The sequence below is a fragment of the Urocitellus parryii genome, chromosome 3 (assembly GCF_045843805.1).
Source record: "Urocitellus parryii isolate mUroPar1 chromosome 3, mUroPar1.hap1, whole genome shotgun sequence".
Classification (NCBI taxonomy): Eukaryota; Metazoa; Chordata; class Mammalia; order Rodentia; family Sciuridae; genus Urocitellus; species Urocitellus parryii.
This window is the reverse complement of record NC_135533.1, coordinates 187307021-187324144: the sequence shown is the minus strand read 5'-3', so window position 1 is coordinate 187324144 and position 17124 is coordinate 187307021. Positions and strand designations below refer to the sequence as shown.

General features: G+C 36.7%; 1 protein-coding gene across 3 annotated transcripts in view; it reads right to left on the bottom strand.

Annotated features, from left to right (window-relative positions):
* Rbms3 (RNA binding motif single stranded interacting protein 3) overlaps nt 1-17124 on the bottom strand; it is a 665566-nt gene that overhangs the window by 225042 nt on the left and 423400 nt on the right. For all 3 annotated transcript variants that reach the window (XM_026406224.2, XM_077795653.1, XM_026406242.2), the window contains exon 6: nt 6007-6086. In XM_026406224.2, the coding sequence (XP_026262009.1) occupies nt 6007-6086 (80 nt within the window). The remainder of the gene's footprint in view (nt 1-6006; nt 6087-17124) is intronic.

The following is a 17124-nucleotide window of genomic DNA, read 5'->3' as shown; positions in this document are numbered from 1 at the left end:
TTTTCATAGAATTCACACTGATTCAATAATGTCACTAGCCATACAGTTTTCTGGCTGCTCTATGAAGTTCATTAATATTCTAATTGTGCTTTCTCCACCATAAAAAGGAATTATTGGTTTGATACACAGAAATCATCTAGAAGGCATCACTAACATAAATATGAGAGCTTTGACAAAAAGTTGCACTTAAATATTACCAAAGTCCCTTTACTGAGGAGAAATCCAAAATGATATCTGATTGGGGATTCTAGTGTTTACAAAATATGTTATGCAAATGAGATTTTAGTTTCACAAAGATAAAATACTTAAAGTTGGATACTGTTTCACCTGAGCAAGACAATAAGGAATTTTTTGCCTAAAAAAACCACAGTTTTTTCTATTTGTTACCTGCCTCTCAACAATAAGTGCATCTGAGTACTTAATAGACTGGCATAACTGGAGAAACAGAAATTATGACTTTCTTCAACTTTTCCAACTCATAAAAATTCTGAGTGAATGTGAGTCAAGGTAGTGTGTGCCTATAATTATTCCCAGCAATTCAGGAGGCTGAGGCAGGAGGATCACAAGTTCAAAGCCAGCCTCAGAAATTTAGTGAGGCCCGAAGCAACTTAGCAAGACCCTTTCTCTAAGTAAAATATAAAAAAGGTCTCGGAATGTTATTCAGTGGTTAAACATCCCTGGGTTCAATTCTTGGTATCCCTCCCAAAAGAAAATTATAATTGAAAAACCAATTACTCAAATGTTCATATTTTTTAATATCCTTTTCAATATAAGTAACACTTAAATAAGTTGTGGATATTTTATTCTGGGAGGAGTTTTACATTTAAACAAATATTTCTTCTCTCTTTTTTTAAATTATCATATTATAAATATATTTCCTTAGTGCTCCCATAAAGTATATGCATATATATGTTAAATGTAATACACACACACATATATATACACACACATATACATCTACAATTACATTTTTATTTGCATCAACACAAAATAGTAAAATTACTATGGTCAAGCATCAGAAGGCACATGAGTTTTTATTTTATTTATTATAAAAAAACATGTTCTCTAGTACTTCAATATTTGTCTAAATTTCTGTTGGTAACAGATCTGTTAAATTTGAAAAGGTCCTATAATGGTAAGCTTCCTCTCAAACCTTCCCTACCTCTTGGGGTTAATTGGGATGAGAAACAATTGTCTAAAAATGAGAAAGTCCTATCAGAAGTAGATAATTCCATATTCTTCAGGAAAGACTCTTTTACTGATAGGAACATGTGCTTACAGGCAAACGTCTAGTCTGAGAGCACACCATGATTTATTTTTCTATAAGCCAGGCTGCATGTTCTGTTCATCAATACATGTCCTTACATGTGGAAGCCTTTTCCGCATGGTGCATTGCTGTGCTCCAGGGGCTCTTTGAAAGTGAGCCTTTCAAGTTCATGCCCTACAGATCCCTGAAGTGTCTGGGAACTTACCCTTTGCTTTTGCCAGATATTTGAAATTGGAACGCTTTGGGGCTGCACAACATTGCTGTGCGATTCATTACAGGACAAAGAAATGTCTGGGGTTAGGCAGGCAAGCAACTAATGATCCCTCATTTTGTCCAGAAAGCATCAAGATCGATATGTAGGACATGCAACATTTATGGAACACTGTGTTTTCTTTTTTTTCTCTAGGGGAGGGAGAATATACTGCATGATCTTTTTCTGCGGATGGCAAAAACACTCAAATGATTGACACTGTTTAACACCTGCCTCTATAGCCTCTCCTTCTTACCTGCTCATAGCAACACTGGTTCCTGATTTTGTTAACTTCCTGTATCAACTAAGCTCCTACTCAAAGTTTGATTTCTGACTTTGATATTTAGCTTCACTATTCCAGGTAATGAAAACCTAGGAATAACATTATAGTCTAAAGTAAACAAGGTGGGTTTGGGGAGATGCTAAGAGGCATTAATGATTCATGTTATACTCATTAAAATTAGATATTTTATGAATAAATTGGAGGAGTCCAGAGGGAAAGCAAGATCCAAAAGAAGGTACATATAAAATTCCCTCCTAGCTCACATTATCTATTGGGAATGAAAACTCAATATCAACATGAATCATGTTTAATGAGAAAATTATTTTCATGATGATTCAAATAAAAATGGTGCCAGCAATATAAATGTGGTCAATGTTTTATGTCCTTGCAAATGTCCTTAACTATGAAATGTTAGGATTTGAAATTCAGAGACAATGGCACAGTGGTGCAGCCCTGTAATCCTAGTGGCTCAGGAGGCTGAGGCAGGATGATTGCAAGTTCAAAGCCAGCCTTGCCAACATAGCAGGTCCTAAGCAATTTAGGGAGACCCTGTTTCAAAATAAAATATAAAAAGGATTGGTGATGCAGCTCAGTGTTTAAGTGCCCTTGGGTTCAATCCTGGGTACCAAGAAAATAAAGAGAAAGAAACAAACAAACAAACAAACAAAAAAAGAGACAAAGAAAAGAAGAAGAAGAAATTAAATAAAGGAAAAATGTCAAAGTTTTGGGTTGAAGTAGTTATTTTTCTCATTATTTTATAAAAATGGGACCCTAGGAAATTTGAAACTATATGTTCATCTAAGGAAAATAATTAGCTTCACATATCCTGGGGGAATAATCATTATTCTCTGGAGCAACAGACATAAAAATGGCATTGTACTTGCACATGCAGTATTTCCCCAATACCTTCCTAAATGGAGAAGTCAGCAAGGGAATATGGTACCAATTGCTTAGTACTTGCTTGGAGTAAGATTAAAAGCAGAGCTTTTAAAAAGAACCTAACTTATTTTGCATGTAATCTTTTTGACACCAGACTTGGTGCCTGAGAATCTTAGGCCATTATTGAATCACTGTGAGTCCTCATTTACTCAGTCTTAAAGTCCTGCATCAAAATTATCAATGTGCAGTTCTGCAAAATCATCAACTTCCGATCTCAAGCATACTAAATTTTGGTAGTGCAGTATACTGAGCCTTTTCCGATTTTTTTGATTTCTATTTTTGTTTTAGGTAGGCCAAATCAATTGATGTTGGTTTTAATTAGTACAATCACAAGCAAGGACAAGCTCACTAAAATACTGTACTGAAATTGGTTAGGAAAATGGTCACTTTAAAAAATAAGTCAAAGGACTATCCCCAGCTATCAGGACTAATGATATTCCTTTTTCTGTCTTCAAGATGAAATAAAAATTTGGATTAAGATAAGAATTTCTGAAAATAAGATTTCAATGATATCTAACAAAATAAGCAATGAGGATGAATAAAGACAGATAGCATAACCAAATTTGATTATACCAGACCTCACATAGAAATGATACCAGTAAAGATTTTACTACTGAACCTTTAAAAATACCCATATCTTACCTTATGTCCTCTTTTATTTCACATATATTCACATATCAATGATTAAGTATTTTTAATTAGCATCTGAAACTTCTATTAAACTATTTGACTTCCAAAGTGATACATAAACAAGCAAATTTGAGAATAGATGCTGATCAATATTATATATTCAATTCTATTATATTGAGTGCAAAGCTCATAAACTATATCTCTAAGAGTTTTACAATTGAGTTTTATCATTTTTTTCTTATTCCCATGAGATCTAAGTGAAGAGAAACTCATAACCAAATTCCTGCTATTCACAATGTTTCCATTGGGTGTAGCTATGATATTAGATAGGTTAATGTCACAGTCTGTGTATTCAAGAAGGACGCCCGGACATTTGAGGATTTGTAGTGACATTCTTTGTCTTAAGCATTAAATTGTATTAGTCAACTGTATGTTCTATGGGGAAAATAAAACAAAACATTTTAAAATCAATTGGGTCAAGAAGGATTTCAATGTCTTTTTTTCTAAAACGATGAAATCTAAAAAGTAAAACACCCATGTTAAAATGTAATCAACAATAATTTCCACATAGTTTTCTTGCTTTTAAATTTTTACAAAACAATATAACTCATACCTAGTTTGAATGCCTGCTGCATAAACAGGCATCTGTTGTATCAACTGGGATAAATAAGAAGACAATCCACACAAACAATGCCATTCCTTGATTCAATGATAGGTCTGAGCAGAATGTCTTAAAATATCTGTTTATGCTAAACGGGGGGAAAAAAAAGTATTTCTCCTAAAATGCAAGGGCAGCTTACATGCTGAGATGAAAACTGCTAACTCCTCTCTTAACAACACCATATGTCTCCAATTGGATCATAATGCAGTTGGTTCTCGAGGGGATGTTATGCATGGGAGATAACCAGATCAAGGCACAGTCTCTGCTGTACGTTCACTCACTGATTTACCGGTCATCATCTACTTTGGGTCTTCCACATCACCCAGTGTCAGTGTGAAGGGTCATCTTGCTTTTCTGACCACCCACCCACCCACTAAATCATAAACAAAACAAAAACAAAACAACTCCTGGCTCTTCCACAAGAACATTTTTTTTTGTCCACATTTCCCTTCTGTATAACCTTGAACTATTATAAGGAACTGAAATACTCCACCCCTATACTCTTTAAGGAGCTTTAACACTGCATTGTGGCACAAACACTTTTGAAATCAAGCTTAGTTTTCCTTCCTGAGAATCATCATACTGTAAAAAGCAAAAAACAAACAAGCAAGTAAAACCCCAAAACAAACAACAACAACAACAGCAAAAAAACATTCATCACAAAGATAGTTCTTTACTTCTTGGAATTTTTCCCGGTTTAACCCTTCAGTCTTTTAAGTTTTTGTGCATTAGTGAAAGTACATTTTTTAAATTAACTTACCTATTATCAAATACTTTACATGTAACTTGCTGCCAGATTAATATCAAGTTGAGGCATTTATATTGCTGATATACATGGTATATTTGACTTTTCTTATGCTGAATATAACTCCTGAGAGCATGAAGTTATATCTTTTATTATAACATTTGTAGAACCTTAAGAATTTGCCTAAAAATTCCCCCATACAAAATGCCATGGGGTAGTCTAATTTGGAACTTCTCTAATTATCTCTAATGAATGGATGGTATTTTTTTCGAAAGTTTCTGTCAGTAATCGATATTCTTGTAAAATTTAAAAATTGGCATTTAGAATTCCTGGCAGTGTCAAATTGCCATAAATGTTTCTGATTGCTTACTTTCCTTTCTGTACTTTTCTTGTCATGGACTTCTAGGAAATGCTTGGAGACGGGCATCAATCTGTGGACTCCACTGTGAATATCACTGTTTACTATTTTATAAACTACAAACTACAAGGTGTCAACATTAATGATAAGAGTTATAACCTTCCCTAATGTTTTAAACGCACTCTTTGTTAATGAACTTTGCTGTGTTTTTCTTCTATTTTACTTTAGCCAAGAAAATGTTCAGAGAAAAGGCCAAAGAAGATACACTAAGAAACTTTTGAGAAAGATGAGTTAGTGTGTCATACTTCATAGTGGAATAGGGAGTGGGAGCATGGGAGTTATAGATGAACTGTAGATAGGGCAGAGGGGTTGGAAGGGAAGGGAGGGGGCATGGGGTTATAAATGATGGTAGAATGTGATGATCATTATTATCCAAAGTACATGTATGAAGACACAAATTGGTATAAACATACCTTGTATATAACCAGAGCTACAAAAAATTGTGCTGTTTATGTGTAATAAGAATTGTAATGCATTCTGCTGTCATATATAAATAAAAAATAATAATATACATTCATGCCACTCCACTGAGCCTCAGGATGCTAAAACCAGAGGACTGAGAGTTCAAAGTCAGCCTCAGCAAAAGCAAGACACTAAGCAACTCAGTGAGACCCTGTCTCTAAATAAAATACAAAATAGGGTTGGGGATGTGGATTAGTGGTTAAGTACCCCTGAGTTCAACCCCCAGTACCCTTACCCTCAAAAAAATACAGATTTATAAAAGCAAAGTTTTTCTTTCCAGTGACCAAGGAAGGGCCTTAGCACATGATCATTTTAAAAATAGCAATAGGCCTTCTTAATGACACTTCTTACCTGGGATGCCTGGTGGTGTTTTCAGATATTTTCCATTAAAATGTTGAATTACCACTTCACATTTTTCAGTAGATTCCATTCTGGCAAAAGAAAGTAAACAGGGGATCATATACTTTTGTCAAGTTGTGCACATCAAATATATATATAAAGAGAGACAGACAGGTGGGAGGAGAGAGAGAATGCAGGGAGGAAGGAAAGAAATTACAAAAGGAAAACGAAAGGCAATGGAAAGGTTTGAGAAATTTACTCTTATTGTCAACTTTTGCTGTGATTGTGATGACCAGGCTGATAAAGAACATCACAAAGCCATCATCTTTGTTGAAGGTATCATTCCCTGTAGTGAAAATTGCCCATGTGGATGGCTCTCTGCTGGAGCTTCACCCAGAGGAAGCCCAGAGACATTATCTTACTTAATTCACACACAAGAATGTTTGGCAACTGAAAACGTTCCATAAATGCCTACCAAGTGAATGAATTAGCCAATCTGAAAGGTAGGTCATGTCAACAAGGGCACTCAGGCTTGAAGACATGAACTATTTTTCTAATAAGTGGTAGAATCAGTATTTGAACGGATCGCTATTCAACACTAAAGTCTATTCTATAACTGTGAAGCCATACCACAGAGGAATTCACCAACCAAGGTGAGGAGACATGTCTTATTTAAACAGCTCTTAGCATACAGCAGGGACTAACCCAGCTAGTCACATCAGCACCATAACACTTTTGTTGAAGACACATTATGTGAAAGACACCCAAAGAGAGTTATTTGGGACCCTGCATGTGGGAGAAGGATAGAAATACAACAACCTCAGAACTTATACTTTCTTAATTTTGAAATTTGGACGGTCGCCTCCTTTATTTTTTAGTACTAGAATTCCAATATTCCTGAACTGGGGGTTCTCATGCAGAATTTGGGCATCTCACATAAAATTAAAGGAATGAATGTTTTGAACCATTCCACCATAATTTCGATTTTGGCAGTGTTGACATGTCTTAAGTACTGAAGCATTCGTAACAATTTTTAAATAATGAATTATATCTGCATCTTGTTTTGTAAAATTAAATGGAGAAGATAAAAATTAAAAGTTGATTCTGATGAAAGGAAATTAAGTCCCACAAAAATAAACTAGAGGCAAAAATAAGCTTAAGATGGGCTGGGGATGTGGCTCAAGCAGTAGCGCCCTCGCCTGGCATGCATGCGAGCGACCCGGGTTCAATCCTCAGTACCACATACCAACAAAGATGTTGTGTCGGCCGGGAACTAAAAAATAAATATTAAAAAAATTCTCTCTCTCTCTCTCTCTCTCTCTCTCTCTCTCTCTCTCCCCTCTCTCTCTTTAAAAAAAAAAAAAAGCTTAAGAAACAGCACGCATATTCATGAAAAAAGATGTGCATGAAATGTGTGAAATTTGTCCAAAAGGCAAAGTATAATTTTAGATTTTCTGCTATGTTATTAATATAAGCATTCTTGCAATGGATACCATCGATACAAGTTGTCAAACATTCCTACATTTAAATTTTATGTGTGTTTTCAGAAACGTAATACATGACCATATTACATGTAAGGGAAACAAGAAAAAAATATGTTAACAATTGCCAAATAAGTAATACATATTTATTATTGCTACAAGAATTTAAATATAAGAGGCACCTCAAAACCCAGGAAAATGCTGAAAAGTTAGCATAGAGGCAGAAAAGGCCTTTGGAGAACTTAGTTAACGCATGGACTGAGCTGGGGAGGGAGAGGTCTGGGCCCCTCTGTACAATGAGGCAGAGAGAGCCAGCCACATAGCTGAGTGGAAAGTTCAACTGGAGACTTAGAGACAGACTAGGAGATCTAAACAGGGTATCTGTAAGACCTGATGAACAAAGTTAAAAATCATATCAGAAACTCCATTAGAGAGCTGTAATTATTTCCTGCCAAATCTTTAAAGTTTGTTTTCAGATGTACATTCCTGTGATTCATGAGATGAAATCCTCTTATATTGCTACCCATGGCAAATCCCTACCACCAACCAGGTCCAACTTCATGGGCATGATACCTGTATCCTTCCTTACACAGAGCCCTCCCATAGAACAACATGCATTTGATTGAAAGCTCTGCTATCACCATCTTAAAATTCTTGATAATTTTTTTGTCTTAAGGGGCTCCACGTCATCATTTTTTCATTGGGCCTCATGACTTATGTTGTTGATCTGGCTATTAATGCAAGAAACCAATTTGAGGTCAATAGGTCATTATTCATTTTATCAAATGACACAAAAGATCCACATAAATGTTATCTGGGGAAAATCTTAAGACTGAGTTGATGTATACATAAAAATATGTAAGCATCATAGTATAAAGTTTTAATAAAGAAGAACAAAGATAGCATTTTGCAAATCAAAAGCTCGTTCATAATAGAGATAAGATGAATCCTTCCTTATTCTAAACATTAGGGCCAGCTAAATATAATTTGCCCAACTCTTTTAAGTTGTCTTTCCAGTGGAATGTTTTATTATAAGTCTTCCAATGTGTTCAGATTTTTTTTCCTTTTTTTTTTCTTTTTGTAAGTAGGAAACTTCCATTTCTAAGAACAAATGAATTCTAACTGTGTTCTGTCTTCCCACAGGATCTACTATCTATTGTCTCAGGGAAAATAACCTTTCCTCCTAGCAGAGACATGAATGGGAGAGGAAATGTAAGCCCTTAATTACTACAGATGTTACTTTATGGAATTTTTATTCTAGGAGAGCTACAGAATGAAAAGCCTATGCCCTAGAGCCCCCTCCCTGCTCAATCTCTCTCTGGGTACTCATCCAGCTAAAAGGCAGTTAAGACTCTAAAACTTGCTTGCAGAAGTCCTCAAATCAAATCCTTTCTCTTGGCCTTAAAATGACATGGAATTCTGAAAGAAGACCCAACCTAGATGGGGTTAGTGTTAAGTTGATTCTACATTATGTGTTTTAGGGGACACAGAGGAAGCTAAGAAAGAAAATCAGGTGGCTAGCCCATTCATTCCCCCCACCTACAATATTTCAGTGGTTTGAAAGCTTCCAGTCTTCCCATCTGAATTCTAAATATGATCATCTTTTCTTAAAGCTGTTTTACAGCCACATCAGGCTGGATGGGGGCTGTTTCTATGAACACAAAGACAGCAGCATAGATTGTTCACTTTGGGTTCATTCAGATTTAACTAAGTGAAGTCTGCTGTGAGCCTTTAGAGACTCTTCTCTGAAAGAACACATGCCATAAAATTCTGTTTTCTGTAGCTGCCGGCATTTAGTGTCAAACCACGTTATGCTGCACCACCCAGGAGTGACAATTTCATTTTAATGCATGGGGCACATTTTAACAAGGCCACTCCCAGCAAAGATGGCAATAAAGGAGTGGCCAAGGGGAAAAGGTTCAGTATTCCTCATGCATTTTATGTGGAAACAGAACAAAAGTGGGGCCCAGAGAGGTGGGGCGGGGGTCAGTAGCAGCCTGTATTTGAATAACCATCTCAGGAAGAATGTGCCCATTTTCTTCTCAAGTTCCACAATTAAGGGCTCTGAAATGCCAGCTCAGGCTATCTGAAATCTGGCACACGCTTCAGTTGAAACTGACACTAGCATTATCAAGTGAGCCTGAAAGACAGCACACCAGATGCAGCTGCCTTTGCATGTGCCTTTCAGACGGGCCACTGAATCACTACAAGTGCATCTATTCTTCCTAGGCGCTACCTGAGCCCCCTCTCATCCCTCAGAACAGCTCGGAGTGCCAGGCCAACCATTCACCTGACAATACATTAATTGGGCTCTTACAAGGCTCCAGTCATTGTATAAAAGATTCAGGGTTTTCTGTTAGTTCGGATTTTTAAATATAAATATACATTAAAGGTCCTGTTTGACATACTTTCTTGTCTGAGTGCCTAAGAATGGCTGGTTTCAGTCATTTGAAAGGTGCCATAGAATTGTGCCACTTCCCTGCCCCCAGCCGCCCCTCTTTTTAAACAACAGCTAAGAGGAGCTGATTTCACAGCCAATACAATTCCCACAGGCAAATTACATCAGATGAGAGCCTGATCCAATATTAGTAGCATGTTCTGTGTCAGACTTAACACACAGAGGTGGAAAAAGTATTTAGCAAACCATTTGCAGCCTACCTATCTCACCTCAACAGCGAATCTCTTGGTTTATAATCTTAAAGCTATTAGTATTATTAAACATGTATTTAAAACAAATCCACTCTGTCATTTATTATGATTAATTAGAGCCTTCCACTATTGCGAAATGTTTGTGGTTTTGCAATCACAGGCTCTGTACAAATTATTGGCAAACTTAGAACATCCAATGTTGAAAGCCAAGCCTCCTCATTTCCGGTAAGATTTATGCAAAGAGTCAACATTAAAAAGATTTTTTTTTAAGTACTAAAATGTGCACTCCTAATATTTCATAAACAAATTATGTCATTTTTAGTCCAGCATCCCCAGTGAGTACTAAAGACAAAAGATGAATGGAGGAGTTGAATTTTCTTCTTAGATTTTGCAATTTGTTTACTTCCTGTCTAATGTCTAATATTCCTAGGATACAAGCATCACAGATGTCACATGGAAAAGTAAAGGGACTGCCCTGCTATCCTCTTTTGTATATACTTGGACATCTTGGAGATGTCTTGCTCAGTATATAATGCATTTCCTCTTAGGAAATTCAACTATGGATAATATTTGACTAATGAAACCCCTCTCCAGATTTTTTGGAATCATTTAATTTTAGGAATGGAAATGGCCTCAGATAGACATTCTTGGTAGTACAAATGAAGAAATCAACATTGGAACACTGTGATTGGCTTCCCTAAAGACTCATTAGTGAATGGTCCTGGAAGAGGACCTTTGCCTCTTGACTCAATTCAGACAGCTTATTTAAAAGAATTGAAGATCACTGCTTGCCAGTCAACCTTCTGGATTTCCTATACTGACTTGTCCACTTCAAACTGCTAGAAGCTGAACGAGACCTGCTATCTCTTCTCCACTGGCCACTATTAATTAGAGCAATCATTTTAAAACATGGTGATTAAACCATGATATGATGAGAAAGCCACTTCATCCCAATGGCATTCTTTCTAGAAATCCATATGTAATATAGGTCCTATCATGATAAAAACATCAAAAAACAGATCTGGAGGAATTCTCCAGAATGCAGAATCAGTACTATTCAAGGAGAACAAGGAAATCTGAGAAAATCCCAAAGACCAGAGCAGGCAGGTGAGACAGGACAATTGAACTAACATGGTATCCTTGATTGGAGTCTGGACCAGAAAGATAATATTATTAGAAAACTTAGTGACATCCAAATAGAGTCTGTTGCTAACAATAATATGCCAAAGTCAGTTTCCTAATTTTTTTTTGTGGGGGAGGAAGTACCAGAGATTGAACTCAGGGGCACTTAACCACTAAGGCACATCCCCAGCCCTGTATTGTACTCTATTTAGAGACAGGGTCTCACTGAGTTGCTTAACTCCTTGCTTTCTCTGAGGCTGGCTTTGAACTGGCAATTCTCCTGCCTCAGCCTCCCAAGTCGCTGGGATTACAGGCATGTGCCACAGCACCCAGCCCACTTTTCTAATTTTGGCAAATTAAATGTACCATGGTAATGTAAGGTGTCAACAATAGGGGAAATTGATGTGCAGTATAGGAGAAATCTGTATTATCTTTACAAGTTTTCTGTAAATGTAAACTTATTCCAAAACAAAATTTTTATTTTTTTAAGAAAATCACTAACAAAAAACAAATAATCCAATCAGTAAATGGGCCAATGAACTGAACAGACATTTCTCAGAAGATGATATTTAATCAATCAACAAATATATGAAAAAATGTTCAACATCTCTAGCAATTAGAGAAATGCAAATCAAAACTACTCTAAGATTTCATCTCATTCCAGTCAGAATGGCAGCTATTAAGAATATAACAACAATAAGTATTGGGGAGGATGTGGGGAAAAAGGTACACTCATATATTGCTGGTGAGACTGCAAATTGGTGCAACCAATATGGAAAGCAGTATGGAGATTCCTTGGAACACTGTGAATACAACCACCATTTGACCCAGCTATCCCTCTCCTAGTCTATATTCAACTTACAAACAGTATAAAACAGGGACATAGCCACATCAATGTTTATAGCAGCACAATTCACAATAACTAAACTGTGGAACCAACCTAGATGCCTGTCCATTGATGAATGGATAATGAAAATGTGGTATATGTACACAGTGGAATAATAATCAGCATTAAAAAGAAAATAAAATCATGACATTTGCAGGTAAATGGATGAAGTTGGAGAATATAATGCTAAGTGAAGTTAGCCAATCCCCCAAAACCAAATGTCGAATGTTTTCTCTGATATAAGGATGCTGATTTATAATGGGGTTGGGGGGATCAGGGGTGGATTAGACGAACTCTAGATAGAGCAAAGGGGAGGGAGGGAAAAGAAGGGGGTATAAGGGTAAGACAGATGGTGGAATGAGATGGACATCATTACCCTAAGTACATGTATGAAAACATGAATGGTGTGACTCTACTTTGTGTACAACCAGAGATGTGAAAAATTGTGCTCTATATGTGTAATATGAATTGTAATTCATTCTGCTATCATACATAACAAATTAGAATACAAAATAAAAAGCACCTAAACATCTAAAAAAAATCATTAAAACAATCAGGAAACCATGTTGAAAATTACCAGTGTCTTGGGCTGACTCAGGAGGTCCTGAAACAATTGCTTGGCTTCACGTCTAGGCATGAAGTTTAAAGCTGACCAGGTCACTGATTCTGTGTGCAACCATGTTAGAAACTATCGTTCTAGAGTTCTATGTCAGATATCTCAGACTGGAAACCATGAGACAAATCCTTTTAATAGGTATCCTTTGTTTGGACTGCAAAGCCCTTTTGGAAAATCTGAAAGAATTGGGAATGCTTAGAAATCAGGTGTCTTCACATGGAGATTTTGTGTTTCTCACCAAAGGTGAGATTGTCTGACCTATGATTTCTACATGGCAAATGTGGCATAATCAAAAATATTCTTGGTCTTTGCCCCAGTTTCCTGCTTGAGTGACAGGAATATTTTTGTTATTCTGAATAGACTCCTTTTGATCCCATCTAGGTTTATGCTAATGTGGTCACTTGGGGTGGGGGCTAGGTAGCCTCAAAATGGGGGCTAGTCACCTAAAAGACCAAGATCTGATTCATGGATTGAAACCTTCAGCTCTACTCTCCAACTTCTGAGGACTGGAGTTGGAGCTGGAGATGGACCATCTTCACCAATGGTCACCTCCATGAAAACCTTCATGAAGTCTACACACAAGGTTTGGGGAGCTTTCAAGTTGGTGAAAATAATGATGTTCCAGAAATGTGGTGAGCCCAGAGAAGGCATAGAAGTTCAACATCCATTCTCTTATACCTTGTCCATATGCATCTATTCATTTTTGGCTATTCCTGAGTCATAAAATGTTTTTATGAGTCATTTTAGTGAGTTATTGAGCCTGAGGATAGTTTGCGGTAACTTTCAAATTAGTAGTTGTCCAGGTAATTGTGAGTATCCCAAGCATCCCATCTGCAGCTGGGTTGGGACAGAGTCCTTACACCTGTGGAGCATGAGGCTAACTCCAGGTAGGTAGTGTAAAAATTGACAAGAAGTGTGGGACATTCAATGTCACAGAGTTGAAGAATTGGTAAGCAAAAATAATAGGTATCGATGTCAGAAAAAGCCACATATTTGGTGTCAGAACAGAGCCAGATTAAAAAACAAAAAACAACAACAAAACAGAGCAACCACGGGATAGAGTTGAGAAGCAGTTGCTTTCATTAAACACAGCCAGCTTTCCATCATTCCTACCAATCTGTAACAATTGCTAATCCTAAGTCAAAGTATTTGTTGCTGAACTTTCAATGTTTTATTTTTAAATAGTAGATTCAAGAGGGAAAAAAATATTTAAATTAATTTATCCATGTGCACCGGCATTTTTCTGTTTGCCTTTCCCTTATACATATTCTGCCCTGTTATATGCCCCCAAAGAAGCAGCCTTTCCTTCTGTGGACTATATCATTCTGTCTCTATTATTGGCCAGCTTTCTATTGGGCGCAGGCATTGTAGGTCTGAAGGGATATCAAAAAGCAAATTTAGAAAGTGGCTGAGTGACTCCTACTCATTCTATTTGTAGCAGGGGTTGCCTTTCTCCCTGGCTACAGTTCTTTCAGTCAGTTCCTCCTCCAATGCTCTGGCTTCCATGGGGCTTTGGAAGTCCTCTACCCACCCCTTCAGCCCTGTGAGTGGTAAGTGCACCCTCCTGTTCTCTGTTGACGTCTCTTAACTCTGCCCATACTTCTCCATATTCCAATCTCTTTAGATGCATCATCTGGAACGAACTTTTACTTCCTTCCCACACCCTGCTTTGGTCCTCTATCAACAATGAAGGAACAAATGATATCCTTAGAGGCTGTGTATTTCAATAAACATGTAAGAAAACATTTTTCCTTCACTCAATCTGGAAACTATTTCTGGCATTTAGATTAATTCACTACTCCGTGCAGCACCCACACCTAGATGCACAATAATCTAAATTTAGCCACAGGTCAATGTTTTCAAAAGGAGTTTTGGTTAAACAAATGGAAGAAAATTAAATTTAAAAAGTGAAACTGAGATGAGCTAGAAAGTCCTACACCAAGTTAGGTTCCTACCATTGAATGCCCTTAGAACAGAGATTATTTTTTAAAGGTTGTTTTAAAACCATTTAAGAGATTTAAATCTCTTCAAAGGATGGGCATATTTTGTCTCTAGATGTTATTATCCATAATACCTCTTTCTCTTGTTCCATGGTTTAACAACTTTTTTTCTTTTCTGTTTCCCAAACATGCCAAACTTGACCCCACCTAAGATGACTTACTTTCTTTCCTCTTTGCCAAGATTGATCTCTTCCCGTCCCTGCCCACAAGCAATTGTCAAGATTAGTGCCTTCTTATCAGCTTAATATCACTTTAAATATTCTCTATTTAGGGGGCTTTCCTGTGCCTGATCCTCGTCCCATATGCTGTATCACTGTCCTTTGATTTTGTGAAAGCCCTGTTTTATTTTGATTTTGTAAATATTCAATATTATTCAATACTATAATTTCAAAGTATTATTTGATATTTGATTATTTGTTCATTATAAATTTATTGACATCTCCCTAATCCAACAGAACATAATTTCATGAAAGCAGATATTTTCTCTTTGTGTACATCTCTGTATTGCTGTATCTAGAACAGTTACTGGCATTTAGAAAGGACCAAGACATATTTATTGGATGACAAATAAATGAGTGAAGAAATAAGTGCATTTTGTGTATCAGGAAAAGGCTCAGGGTATTTAAATAATTGGCCCAAGATCAGGTAAGAGGTACTAAACTAAGTCAACTAAGATATTTTTAATCTCTGAAAGAACTATGTTCTTAATCACAGAAATGTAGAGAACAAATGGGTGGCACCAACTCACAGAAAGGTGAGCATGTAGGAAACATACTACCGAAGCTAACTCAAACTTACAATCTAAAAGACATTGGGCTATGTTTCCAAATTATTCTTCTCTGTGGGCTAGAAGCAGACTACTTGTTTTAAACCTCCATAGCCTCTGAATTCTCCAAAAGTTCCTTCCATGTTTGTGCTTGGAACAGGTACAGGGCACAGAGACCCTGCAGGTCCTGAGCATGTTGAATGGCCAAGATTTTCAATCTGGAAATTCAGTTTACCAAATTCAGTCTCATCTGGGTAAATGATTTTTCAGAACTTTCTTCTCATTCCACAAAGGGCAATTTTTGGAACATAGATATGTCCAATTTAAAATAAAAAATCAATGAATATATGTTGTTCTCCTTCTCCAGAAAAAGACTTGAGTCCAGGTTATTTCAGAATAACAAATTATTTAATACTATTTAATTCAGGCTGGCTGGTTGGTTTGGGTTTTGAAATCCAGGGCTCCGAGTAGTAAAGAGGATGTTCTGCTTTCCCCAGGCATGGTCATGGCTTTCTGATGGTAATAGAAAGACAAACAGGTAATGAGAAGAAATAGGTGAAAGTAAAAAGAGGCACACAGAAAACAGAGAAGAAGGAGCTGAAGGGGGTACCTAGAGCATCCTCTCCTGCAGATTGCATCTGCAGGCAACTAAAAGAGGGATTAAAATTCCAAAGGGGGAAAAAATAGGGAAGAAATAAAGAAACATGGTCTTATCCTTTTCAACCTCAGCAAATACAAAGGTAACCTGTTTTGCAAACACAGCTGTAGTTTGGAGATTGCTAATCACCAAATTTACACTTGAGAGATTTGCTTTGGTCACATTTGATTTCCTGGATCTATGTGTTTGAGATAGTAATGGGAAAAGAACTGCCAAACTGCAAGAGAGGAGTTTTTAACACAATAATGGACTCAAGGTAGATACAATCCAAACAATAAAAACAAAATTTGATAGATATGATCCCCTTAAAAAAACCATATATTTACCTACCATTTAGCATTTGTTTAATAATTTTTAAAATTCCTATATTTTTATTATGCTTATTCTGATTCAGTGTTCTCATTAAGTTTCTGGAAGTGGGAGAAGACAGGGCCAAGAAGTATTAGGCAGTAGACTGCATGTCAAAAAATGTTAATGATATTCAAAGATATTAATAGAAAATGCAAAAACTACTTGAACCTGTTTTTCTACCGATTTTTAATAATCATGCTAGCATCGGTCTGCCTGTAACCACCATTAATTCTTTTATTTAGTGAAAAGAAAGAAGAACTGCAGTGATTTTTTTTTTTTTTTAAGAAAACTTGCTGGGTCAGAGGGAGATGTGGAACACAAGACCACCCATATGTTAAAAGTCGTTTAAACAAAGCTCCATGAGAATCAAATTAAGTGTACTGAAGAGGGGGGAAAAAAAAAAAAACCTACAAAACACAAAGGTCTCTGTGTTCAGTGGTCTCTCACGCTCTTTAGCTCACCAGGGGACAGTAAATGCATTTCTTAAAGAGGTTCTATGTTTCCAGATGTTGAAGCTGGATTAAATGTGAATGCTCACTCCCATCCCTTCTCCACCCTGGGTCATTCTTTACTGGCCTCTCATAAGACTCTTTCAGTGTGA